This window comes from Nipponia nippon, unplaced genomic scaffold (assembly GCF_047370975.1).
Source record: "Nipponia nippon isolate SJK-2023a ecotype South Korea unplaced genomic scaffold, ASM4737097v1 scaffold_20, whole genome shotgun sequence".
In the NCBI taxonomy this organism is placed as follows: Eukaryota; Metazoa; Chordata; class Aves; order Pelecaniformes; family Threskiornithidae; genus Nipponia; species Nipponia nippon.
The window spans coordinates 1,882,943-1,896,268 of NW_028262337.1; the positions used below are offsets into that span (position 1 = coordinate 1,882,943).

At 42.6% G+C, this 13,326-nt stretch overlaps 1 protein-coding gene across 4 annotated transcripts in view; it reads left to right on the top strand.

Annotated features, from left to right (window-relative positions):
• Positions 1-13,326, top strand: part of GHR (growth hormone receptor) — a 133,373-nt gene that overhangs the window by 86,529 nt on the left and 33,518 nt on the right. The window contains exon 1 of one of the 4 annotated variants that reach the window (XM_087759826.1): positions 10,164-10,300. The exons of the other annotated variants lie outside the window; for them this stretch is intronic. Within the exon in view, the coding sequence (XP_087615952.1) occupies positions 10,297-10,300 (4 nt within the window). The 5' untranslated portion in view covers positions 10,164-10,296. Of the gene's footprint in view, positions 1-10,163; positions 10,301-13,326 lie in introns of those variants that run through there. 4 annotated transcript variants of the gene reach the window in all.

The window sequence follows — 13,326 nt, forward strand, 5'->3', positions numbered from 1 at the left end:
GGTGGGTTTAGAGATGTGCAACTATCATTTTCCTAGTCTTGTTGCCAGATGTCTAAGAAGCCTTTTTCCAAACGTTATTATGGTGAAAAACCTGCAGTGAATCAGCAGAATTTCATGCATTGTTTTACAGATATCCATTTTCTAGCTTTTTTGTGAACTTTGTAAAACTCTTTGCAATAAGACAAAAAGAAGACTAGTGTATGGAAGATTAGGAAAAATTAAACATCATGTGGCCACTAGATGGAAACAGAAGCAGCAAGTATGTATATGTGTGTGTTAACTATACGTTTTTGCATATTCACCTGGATATTTTAGAATCATAGAATCATTAAGGTTGGAAAAGACCTCTGAGATCATCAAGTCCAACTGTTAACATAACTGCCTGGTCCACCAGTAAACCATGTCCCTAAGCACCACATCCACATGTTTTTTGAACACTTCCAGGGACTGTGATTGCACCACTGCCCTGGGCAGTCTGTTCCAATGCCTAACCACTCTCTCCGTGAAGAAATTTTTCCTAATATCCAATATAAATCTCCCCTGGCACAACTTGAAGCCATTTCCTCTCGTCCTGTTTCTTGCTCCCTGGGAGAAGAGACCAACCCCCACCCTGCTACAACCTCCTGTCAGGTAGCTGTAGAGAGCAATAAGGTCTCTCCCTCAGCTGCTCCTCATAAGACTTGTGCTCCAGACCCTTCACCAGCTTTCTTGCCCTTCTCTGGACACGCTCCAGCACCTCAATGTCCTTCTTGTAGGAAGGGACCCAAAACTGAGCACAGCATTCGAGGTATGGCCTCACCAGTGCCACCTACAGGGGGATGATCACTTCCCTGGTCCTGCTGGCCACACTATTCCTGATACAAGCCAAGATGCTCTTGGCCTTCTTGGCCACCTGGGCACACTGCTGGCTCATGTTTAGCCAGCTGTTGACCAACATCTCCAGGTCCTTTTCTGCCAGGCAGCTCTCCAGCCACTCCTCCCCCAGCCTGTAGCGTTGCATTGGGTTGTTGTGACCCCATGTTGTGCAGGACCCAGCACTTAGCCTTGTTGAACAAGGCTTTTAATCTCTTGTCTTCACATGAATATAGACAGAGTAAGTGAAGTAATTTTTAGTATTGCAGTTCAAGAATGAACTGGACAGCAGAGTATGGCTAGTGTAGACTGAAAATGCATAAAAGAGAGCTGAAGTAAGAAGGGGAAAGGTAGGAATACCAATATGAGGGAAATCAAACTCAGGGACGCTCTAAAAAATGCTGTATGCCATGAAAGCTGCATAATGCTGGCTCATCAAGAGGGGCAGAGCCTATAAGATTGTCTTCTCGTTTTTTTCATTGCAGTTTACCAAATTTGTGTTCCTTTGCAGCGGCAGGGAAGAAATCCTCTTGGGTCTTTGAATGTGTAAGGAGTGATTTTCTGTGAGGAAGCCTTGCTTCTGAAAAGCCCTAGAAGTTGTCACCACATCTCCAAATATCTGTGAACCCCATATTATTAAACTGAAGAACCACAGCCTGCTGTTAACAGTTAAGCAGCTGTTCTGGATGGTCCCTATTGAGTCATGGAATCATTCGGTCACAGGATAATTTCAATCAGAAGAAAACTCTTCAGGTCTCTAGTCCAACCAGCCACTGAAAGAAAGGTTGATTTTGAAGTTAGGTCAGGTTGCTCAGGGTGTTGTCAAGTTCTGAATGTCGCCAACAATGGAGACACCACAAACTCTCTGGCAAACCTGTTGCTGTCCTTGACCACCCTCACTGTGGGGAAAAAAACAATCTTTATGTCTAACCAGAATTTGCCTTACAGCAACTTCTGTTGCCTCCACCAGTTCTGAAGCTCTCATGGTCTCCACAGCTGAAGCTGCTGTAGATCTTCAAATTCCCTACCAGCTCTTCCGTAATTGCAGGTCCTGCAAATCATTTCCTTCAGTTGGCCTGTCCAGTGTCTGCAGTAAAAAACTGTCCCCAAGGGACTCAAATTGCCTGGATTTTGAAAGTAGATCTTCCTTATCTAACATTTCTGGGGAAATTTTAGACATCTGTAGCTAGAGATGCTTTAGCAGATAGATTGACAGTAACTCAAGAATGATGGGCACACTTCAACCATGATTCAGCTCATCCTAAAGTAGATGTCCATAAAATGTTATGTGAATTACACCTGTTCCTCTCCACTGATTGCAAAGGCTGCTGACTGTACAATGTACATTGTGGATATCTAGAATTGAATTAAGTGAATCTCACCTTTTCTGACTGTTACATAGATGACCACATCTTTCTCTTGCTTGTGGATATTGAAATTAATTCCGCAAGTCAGGGTACATACTTAGTGAATATGATAGATGCTATGTTTTGATGTACCTGTCCTTTAGGGGAATGTTGTTGTCGTATTAACAGCACCGTATTTACTGATTTAGGATTCACAAGAATATACTTTAATTTAGCACAACACTTTTATTGGCACTAAATATCCTGTTCCTTTGCTCCAAAATATTTGCAAAGCCTTTTAAATTAACGTAGGTTATAAGGGCTTTCTTGTCCGTTGTGCATATTTGCTGACATGTTGATAGCTTGGTCTGCTGTTTCTGTTCCACAGTGACATACTATAAATTTTGGCTGGGTTAGGCAATATGAATTTGTTGTTCAGTCTGTGCAAGCCTAGACAGAGTTTTAACAACTGTTGATAGAAAAGGTCTGTCGTGGACAGGTATGTGGAAAAATGCCAGTCTGACTGGCAGTTCAAACGAAAGCAAAAGAAATCACTTTCTGGCATCTTGGGAAGAAACCTGACTCTGTTTGCACAGATAGGCTGGCTTTCTGGAGAAGATTCACAGGTTCTTTTCTTTCTCTTTCAGTGTGTATAAAAATTAATAGAAATTGAGTGAAAAGGTGTTTTTAACTTGCAGGCTTCCTTTCCCTGCTGAAGAGCCTCATTCTCAAACCAGGCTAAATATCCCTCCCTAATTAGTAGCAGATGCAGCAGTACGTGCACAAGCGTGTGTCAAGAGGACATTTGGAAATCATAGCAGAAGGTGCCGTGCCAGATAGGAAAGGAATATGTGAAGCTGAAACAGGGAGTTGTTAGGAGAGTTTAACAGTTGTTTTGTTAAAGATAGGGAGGGAAAGGCGACAGCTGTTACAGGTTTTTAGCTAACACTGCAAATCAAGCACGACCCCTGCTTCTCTTCAGCGGCGGTCTTCATCTGCTATTTAGATATGTCGAAACGCATAGGAGTTAGAAGAGACACCTCCATAATTGATCTTCAAAAATATGTTTGAAACGTTTACATATTTTCCTCCTGTCCCCAAATCCAGAAGCTTTTTAGCAGTGTAGTGTCCACATTTTCATTTTCCATTTTTTTTCTTGCTATCACATTGCTGTGTAAGAGACAGACCAACTGCAAAGATATTAATAACTCTACCAAGACAGACAGAAAACTTCCTGCTACAAAGAATATAGAGGCAAGCAGAATTAAAGAGAAAATATTTTTCTAGCACCAGTTTTAGCAATGATGCTACTATACTGTTACTATTTTTATTACTTCTAATGATGTTAAAAATTCAGTAATAGACAGTATGTGTTTAATTGAAATTGTTATTGGGGCCTTAAATGTACTTGCACCAGTCTCAAGGTACTTAGCCCTTCAATTTCAAATGCATCATAATGCTAATTCTCAGAAGTATTTTTTTGTTTTGGTGTTTTTTATTATTATTTTAGAGTAGTACCACCAATAAATATTTGGAGTTATATTGCAAGGTTTCTGTCAGTCTCGCTCAACACCATGACTACAGTCCTTTTTGTAACAGATAGACTATGAGTTACAAATACTGATGTTTTCAGTGTATTTTTTTTACCAGCCTTCATAACCTAATCCAAAATAGTTTAATTTTATTATCTGAAAAAGAGATTAAAAATGTGTTTTTAAATATAGTTGAAGAAGTAGATCAATCTTATGGGTCATGAATGAACACTGGAGTGCAGAGCCTTCGATGCGCAGTTGATCCACCATGGCATGACCAAGTGGGTAGAGTGGCACCTCTGGTGTGATATGGATAAGTAGCAGTATTGATGCAGCTCTTCTGTCCGCTTCCCCTTCAGAAGTGCTCTGTGGAGGAAAGATGCTCCCAGGAAACCTGGCCTTGCATTTCCCCAAAGCCACTAAGACAGTTTTTGGTGTTAGGACTATCATAACTGCTGGACATGGTCCCCGCTTTCCCCATTGTTTCTCTGAACAATGAAAAGAGAGGAGACAGGCTTCACGAGGGCAAGAAGAACTCAACTATGGCCTGAAAAATCCATAAAACCCTGTGTGAGGGCTACAAAATAATGCCATAGGATAAGGTAACTGCCCTTGCTATGCTGGACGAGTTCTCTTCAGTTGCTGTTTCCCAAGATGAGGCTGGATAATTTGGAGAGCTTCTCTGTAAGACAGAAGTTGAAATAAACTGACCGGTGTTCAGTCACAAGGTTTCCAGTTCCTAAATGTGGAGGTGATTAATGAGGCATTCTTTTCTGAAATATTTTTCGTAAGTTCATCAAAGTCATCTCAGTTCACAGAAATATGTGGCTTTGCTATAAGTGGAATATTGTAACAGGAAAGAATCGCAACTGAAAATCTGTAACCTGTACTTACACCAAACATGCTTTCAGTTATTTCTTTTTAGAGTTACCAAACTCCTCAGGACGTTTCCTACCTAATATTTATATTCTCACATAAGCTTTATTTTTTAACCTTATTGTAGAACGTGTCTGCAGAAACTGCCCTGTCCTCTGCTGTAATTACTGCCCAGATCTACTACTTTGTTAGCAATCATTTTCTTTAATGAATCATGAAGGATCCATAAAATGTATTCATAATATTTATTTTACTGTTGTTAAGTCAGTGTGTTCTTGCAGGATTGTGCAATCTGGAGAGCTTTATAAATACTTACAAATACTGCTGACAAGCTGGAGGCAGTCCAGCGGAAGGCCACTAGGATGGATAGAGGGCGGGAGCACACGATACACACGGGGAAGCTGAAGAAACTGGGTTTGTTTTCCATTACCTACAAGAGCTTTTATGGACAAGCCAGTTTCTTCAGAGAGGTACACACAAAATAGCAAGGGGCAATGGTCGCAAACTGCAACAGAAGATGACCTGTTTGAGTGTAAGGAAAAAATTCTTCCCCTGCAAGCGGGAGCAGGTTTTGCCATGGAGGCCACAGAATCTCCATCTTTGGTGATACTCGAAGCAGGACAGGGCAAGGTCCTCAACAGCCCGATCTAACTTTGAAGGTGGCCTTGCTTTGACTATGAGGTTGGACTAGAGGACCCCCAGAGGTCCCTCCTAACCAAAATTATTCTATTGTTCTCATAAATAAATGTGTCATAAATAAGCACAACTTTGTGTGCTCCTCTGCGCTTCCAAGCTCACCAATGATAGAATGACTGTAGGCAGTGTTGCTAACACTTTATGTGATTATGATTGCCTAAGTCGTCCTACTGAAATGTTCCTAGTTGCCTGTAGCTCACCAGCGAGTTGTCTTTTACTGTGTTTGTGAAAATGTGCTCAGATTTCGGTACTCCTGCAAGAATTGTCAGTTTTGTGCGTGTATGCTCAGTAGAAACTTGCTTGCACTTAGTAACTAAAATCTGCAAAGACCCTGACATCACAGTTTGCTTAGGCTCTCCTAGCAATTAGCACTGATGAGCCCGCGTGTGCTGCCGACAGAGGATGCCTGAGCATGCTGTGTCCCAGGGCTGCAGAGACGGAGCAGAGTTTCTCTTAGCGGCCACAGCCAGCTGCCGCGGGCTGGGACGTGGCCAACGCCTGGAAACAAGAGCAGGAAGCCTGTCTGTTGTGTGCGTTCAGTGACCCCCTTGTTGGTGCCAAGGCAGTGTGGAGGAGGGAATAGCTTCAGATTTAGTGGGAACAAGAACTAAACTGGGGGAAAGGGATATGGGCAAGGGTTGTATGCATGCAGCTGTGGAGACATAAGCTGAAGGAGTCTCAGTGGCCCCATAGATGCCTGTCAGCTTTACTTATCTGCTTGCACACCTTTGGGCCTCCTGGCTGGAGTGACCCTCTCCATATTCCAGGGCATGCTTCCTGAAAGTATTGAAATTTTGTTTGGATAGTCCTTTAGAATAAGCTTACCTGCGGTGCAGTTGGACCCAGCTCTCTGTACAGCCGCTACCTGTATTGTCTGCTGCTGGCTTGTTAAATTCATGCAGATACTCCCTAAAGGTGATCTGGGATTGCATAACTTCAGGGCAGATGAGATAAGAAGCAGCCAGGGTCCGTGTTTGGCTGACAACAAGAGACATGTAGTCCTGCATCCAGGGGCGTGCTGCAGTGCAGGGCAGCAGGTGTGATGGATATGCAACCAAGGAGCTAAGCTGGACTGGTTTAGACAGGGTGGAAGAGAAGGCACCTGTACAGCAGCTTGCTATGTGTTGGAGGACCACTGTGGCAAGCAAAGAAAAGATTAGGGTTGCCTGAATGGAAAAAGTGGGACTGAGCACAAGAGCTTGAAGACTGGATCCTGTGATAAGGACAAGAAGTCAGAAGCAAATGACGGGTTTGTGATGCTGAGACACAAGAGATCACACTGGCAAAGAAATGTACAGAAAAGCGCTGCATAAGCACTACAGCCTACTTTCTTCCAGAGCCTGAATTAGAACTGGATTTCTTCGTCTCATCAGTCTGCTGCTTCACGCCGAAGAGATGCAAATCTCACTGGCAAGGCGCATGTCCGAGCCAGCTATGGAGCGCCAGCAATTAGGTCTTTCCCATCCAGGCAGTGTTGTTGCAGTTGGCATTCAGGAAGGTTGGCTCATATTTATTACATATTTTCTTCCTATGTACATATGTCTTTTTTCCACTGTGCACTAGAACTGCAGAAAGAAAACATAAATCTGCTGGTGACTGCGATTCATCTAGGCATTGCACCAGAAGGGCACCAGTTTGGTCTCATTAGAAGCAACAGATTAGCATTTTAAAGCATTAAAAAGGGAAAGTTTTATTACATTTCTTTTCTCAATTTAATCTGAACAGGCCTGTACTACATTTTGCAGAAGGGTCCCATGGGGGAATTGTCTAGGTACACCCTGTTCAGAATGAGTAAGCATGGTAGAGCCAGTCCCACCCTCTGTTCATTTCGTAATGAATTTGTGTCTTTTTTAGTGTGAGCGATAGGACTTAAAATGCTCAGGAGTCACTGTGATCCTGACATTTTAATTTATAAGCCAGCTTTCTAAAAAGCTGTTGAAATGTTAATGTCTAGTCAATGTAAGTTTGATGTGAACTTAAAATATGGTTTTCATAGAAGAAATTGCCATTGTCTGTGTCAACAAGAGGTTTCTCACCAGGACGGGTGTGACAAAAAGCAAATCCATTTACAAATTCTGTAACAAATGGCTAAATGCTGCAACAGCTGCATTATACAAGGCTTTTAGAAAGGATGACAAGGATTCTGTGGCAGCAGTTTGGAGGGAGCTTTGCATTATTTTAGGGACTTGATACCTTTTCATTTCTAATACTTGTGAGGTTCATTTAATGTGTTCGTGGTTGCAATCTTTAAACATGGTTCAGTAAGCGCTCACAGTCATATAGCAGCGCTGTCATTCTCATGGGCCCTTCTGGACTTCAAATTGAAAAACAGAATTCACACAAATGTTCACCAAAATGTATTTTCTGACTTTTTAGGTAGTTGAGTTCTGTTGTCTTGATAGCAAGAGCTCAGTGTTCCCTGTGGAGCTGGCAGCACAATTGTCAGATGCACCCTAATTGTACTACTTGAGGATGCCAAGGTAGATCCCTTCGTAAAGCTTTTTTTTTTTTCCTGGATTGGGCTGAACTAGCCAGTTTCCATCCTCCCACTTCAGGAGGCTTGCTGGGAACTTTTGGCCCTGAACACAAAACAGAGCTGAGCCCTGGGACCATGGTGGGGTCTGTCCCTCGGCAGCAGCCTGCTCTCCTGGGCATCGCTGCACGCTCCCACATTCATCCATCAGGCGCAATGTTGAAAATGAACTCAGAATTGCAGTCAAGAAGTGTGGGATATCAAAGAGAAAAGGAACGGAAATAAGGGTAGAGGGAAAGCACCTTGAGGAAAGAGGCACGGAATTCATTGGTGGAAGCAAATTCTTGTTTTGCAAACTGGACTTAAAAAATCCCAGCGTTGCCTTTCCTTTGACTCTCACCTTCCTACGAGCCTGGCACCAAGTGTGCTCAGTTTCCACTGAAATGTATGAAAGTTAATTTTGCAGTTGGATTAGATTATTTCACTAATCACATTTTCTTAGTAGCGTATCCTTGGCCCTGCCGCACTATCACACATCACTCGCAAACAATACCACGCATTTGATTCTTCAGAGCTTGCAAATGAGAGGTATTTTTGGCTCTTCTCACAGTTTACAGACTTAAGAGCCATGATGGCCCCTTCCCGTTGTTGAGCCCTCCTGTTCATCTCTCGAACCGATCGTGGTATATCATCACTGACTGGACCCCAAAAGATGTGCATCCTCTACCGTATCTTCATGTGTAGTGCAGAAGTCACAGAGAGAGTTAATGCTGCATGAATTGATCTGCAAGATTTACAAGGGGGGCGTGGGGAGAAAAGACCATAACCTGCAATAAAAACAGCTTTTTCTATCCACCTCTGGTACAATCTCAGCAGCAGAATAAGCACATGGCAAAAGTTCAGGAAATATTCTGTTCCTTCAGTTCTTCAAGTCAATGTTGCTTTTCACAGCTCTGCCTGGGGAGCAAGCTAAAAACGACCATGAATGCTGTATGCATTCTGATAACTAAGAAATTTAAGAGGAGTTTTTTTCACAGGGTCAGGAATATCAGTCTTATTGGTGCTAAATGACTACATGTTGAAGGGCTTTATTAAGCTGCCTTTCCTTACAGTTTGGCACATCCTCCCTTACAACATTCTGCCACCTTTTATAAAAAAGAGCAAACAAATTACTTCGCCCAGGGACTAAACGGGATATAGCTTAGTCCGCCCCATGCTTGGCTACACTCCCAGACTGGTGCTTATATAGTAACTTGTAAGTGAGCCTCAGAGGTGCCATTTACAGACAGGAGACAGGGTAGAGTTCAAGAGAAGAGGACAGGACTTTACACCTTCCTAAACCGTGAATTTCATGCTAACCTTGCCATACTCTTCTTTCTGAGCTCTCTGTATATACATTATACGTAACTCAGGTTTCCTTGCAGCAGTAAAATGGAATAGCAGTTTTTGGCACAGAGCTATGAACTGACATGAGCTTGCCCAGTATTTTTTGACTGAAAGTAGAAGAGAAAGTTTGTGTCATATTTGTGTAACATAGCCAGTCTTAGTAAGTTTGTCACTTACTGACCAGGGATGACAAAACTAAGCTGACTGATAAAATAAAGTCTACTTTATTGTGTGGTAGAAAAAATATTTTAAACCACCATTGGTTGATACTCATGTCCATCTTTCTCGCAGGCTTCCCTTTTCAAAAGCATTGTAAAACAGTAATAGCTGTGCCAAGGAAGGCCCAAAATTCCTTTAGCCTTGTATCCTATCTCCTTATCTTCAATGGTTTCTTACCAAATGCACAGTGAAGAGCAGAAGAACAGAGCAAGCACTGAATATTCTGCCTTCCTCCAGTGATGTATGTCTTGGTGGGGTTTGGAGCCAGAGGTGGTGCCTTGATATTTATTACTTTTGAGTATTTTGTCCTGTAAAGTTGACAATTGTCCTCTTGAACGTACAGATGTATAAAATTTTAGGATCCTAAATGCCATGTAATAAGGACTTTCACAACTCAACTACAAACTAACTGGAGAAATGTGTCCTTTTGTTCCTTTGAACTTGCCGCGTACTAGTTGCATTAGTTGCCCCCCCCCCCCCCTTTTTTTTATTTCAAGAGACAGTGAATAATCAATCCCAGGTCCTCTCTTCTGTTCTTTCTAGCTTTGTAGATCTCCCTACTAAGCTGTCTTTTTTCCAGGCTAGAAAGTCGTAGCTTATTTAATCATAAAAAATCTCTTCTGTAGCTTTTTTGATAGCCTTGTCTGAAAGCAGTTTAAGATAGGAAATCATTTTTCTTTCCAGCTCTGCTCAAGGCGGGAAGAAGAGGTGTGTATGTGTCCATGCATGCATCCGTACACTCCTGCCCTCCACAGCATGGTGGTTTCATCCTCGGAGGTTAACTCTGTTGTAGGACTCACACAATGCAGCTGGGTGAGGGCAGACGAGAGCATGGAGAGCCCCATCATGCAAACGCACTGCTGTCAAACATGACGGCAGCTGTTTGGAAGAAGTTTACAGGCTTTCTGCAGTGATAATGGGTAATGGATCTTTGACTTACCTTCTGCAAAGCAGCATTAGAGATACTCCTTCTTTGTAGTGCTGTTCCTGTAGATGCTTAAGCAACTGATACTTTAATCTGCTCCTCAGTTAACAGTTTGAAAAGGGCTTGGCACTTCTATGAGAAAAAGGATCCTGATTTGAGCTCAAAATATCTGCTGAGTGATTTCTAAAAGAAGACTTGTAGAAACATATTTGATTTATAGTTTGGTGAGATATACTAGGCATGTTCGGGGGCCAGGTGTGGATTAATCTGTCAGCGTTTTGCCACTGTCGTAGGAATTTCCAACATGTGCCACCATGTTCTGTGCCCTCAGGACTCAAAAGGGATCACTCCTGGGTTTGGTTTCCCAGCTCAGATAACAGCACAAACATCTCGCCAACAGACCAGGACCTACGCTGACCTACAATAGCATTATATAAGCAGTTAGCTTCGTAAAAGTAATAGGTCTGTTTGCGCCTCATGTGATAAAATTGTGCTCCGTGCAAGGCGCCAGGGCAAATTTAGGCACGGTGTGAAGCCCTCAGTGTGGTGCATAATAGAGTTGGGACAGATTTCCACAAGATGATGGTGTGTTCCTAATTGAAAAGCTATTTTCAAAGTGAAGAACACCAGAGTACTTAGCATGAGCAAACGGCTTAGGAATAGCTGAACTGTTTCAGATGGAGATTTCCATAAAAGACAGGCGCCTGATACTGAGATTGTCACCTCAAGTGAATAAATTATAGCAAAGCGTCAAGCAATTGAATACCAGATTTTGTAGTGGGATGTGTAAGGAAGACTTAGCAGATGGCATTGTTAGCTCTGCTACTGATATATATTTTATTTTAACGTGTTTCTGGCATCTTTTATCTCTCTTCCATCATGTGGACACTCTATCTACCCACTCTACTCTCACTACTCTTCCCATCTTCCAACAGTTTTTCTCTCCTATAAGGTCCCAAAAACTACTAAAGTTTTTGAGTTTTGTTTTACAGTTATAACTGCAGTCTCTTGACTACCATAATTTTCGTTTTTTCTCCTTTGAAATGTTGTGATTTAATTTGGATGCTTACCTCAAGCTTAATCATCTAGAAATGAACCTGGAAATTTTATAAGGTGTACATCAGTATTTCTCATAGTCTTTTGTTCCTGGTTTTGTTGAAACAATTTATACTTTGAAATTCCTCTTTTTAATAACGAATAATAATCTGACATTTCCATTTATTCCTCCTGATAGAACTAAAAAATATAGTTAAAGAACAAAAAATTGGAAATAATGAAAAAAATACCTTCATTTTTTCAAATTTCAAACAAAGCAAAGCTGAGTAGTAAGCTTGTATAAAACTTCATGCTGTTATTTCCTAAACTGGCTTGCCTAGCCCTCTTTAATATATATGTATCTCAGATTTGTTAGAGCCAGAATTGCTGGAGCTGGTTATACTGTCAACACAGAGACATTATTCAAAATTTCAAGTTAATTTAATCAATATAAATTACTTTCTGTAAGTCCATGTGTGGCAAGTGCAAACTATGCAAGCTGATTTCTTTTTTCTTTTATGCTCATTCCTGCTGCTAGAGTCACACCACAAGTCAAGACAAGGGACCGAATGGATTTCTGCTTGAGCCTCTTACTCTGTACTGTTTGCCCCACATCATTATTAAGCTGTGCAGAATCACTGGCACTCAGCTTTAGGCACCTCATAAGGAGGAAGAGTGGGGTTTTGTTTTGTTTTTTTTCCCCAAAATAAGCGCTTCATTGGGCTCATCTGTGCCTGGCTGCTCACTCCCAAACGTTCACTGCTGCCTCGCACGTGCTGGCACAAGCTTTTTTGCAGTCACATGGGAAGCTGGTTTGAGGAACCGATTTGGCTGGAAAATACTCCTTTTTTTCCCCCCAGTGTTAGCTGTCAGCTGCTTCCCTTCCCTAGTCCACCTCGTCATACGGGCTTTTGGAGCAGGAGAGGGCGAGTGGCCTGGGAGCCTCCTTCTTCCCATGGCACAGCCAGCTGTGCCTGCTGCAGGAGTTGGCTGAACTGCAGTCAAGGAGGAGAGATCAGTATCTCCAGATGGCAGATCAGTATCTTCACATGGCAGATCAGAGCACCTCAGCTCCTTCCTTATGGGGATCAGTTAAGCTCTTTGAAGTTAGAAGGCAAGGATCCATGTCTTTGCACCCAGAATGCATGCCAAGGAGCCCAGGGAGAAGAAAAGTGTTAGAGCCCACCCAGAACAAGGAAGGCTTTGAGGCAACACTAGTGGCACGTGTCCATAGCACTCTGGGAAGCATTCAGTGGGGGTAGTTTTGACAGTACTGTGATGGGATTGTTGAAGAAAAGATGTCAAACTTGTTCGTAGAGATCAGACATAACAGATTGCAGCACGGAAAGATTCCCTTGCTTTGATACCAGCAGGGAACCCACAAAGAGATTATCCAACCTGTAGCTATTGTATATACTATCCCTCCTGCTTAATGCAAATACGTTATTTTAGGACATGATTTGATTTACTGTTTAGGTTTCATAGCTGTGTCTTGATATGTTTAAGGAAATCCCTGGTAGCATTCGGTCCTTCATGGGCAACCAAGGTACCAGCTGAGCAAGGTCAGTGTAAATGAGGTTCCTGAGAGCCTGACATAATGATAAAACTGCATCAGACAGTTGTATCAAAACTCATTGCTGGTCCTGTGAGTGTGAAGAAAGGCTTTGTGAGCTGTGGATTGTAATTGCACTGTTAATTTTATGCTTGCATTGCCCAAGAGCAGCAGCGTGTAGTCAGAAATCCCTTGCAGAGCCAATGCTGGCTACATGCGCTGCGGTACAGGGAACATGGCTCCTGAGCGCTGTCATCAGGATCGTGACCCTTCGCAGCTCGGTTGTCCTCTCTTCTCACAACTGTTGCCATTTCTGTTCCGCTGTAACATCTGGAGACTTTGACCAAAGGATATGAAGAGCGTGTCTGCATGTCTCTTTTCTCCAAGTCCTGAAGCCATAGCATCTCGTGGCTGGCTGGTGGGAAAGGGTGCAG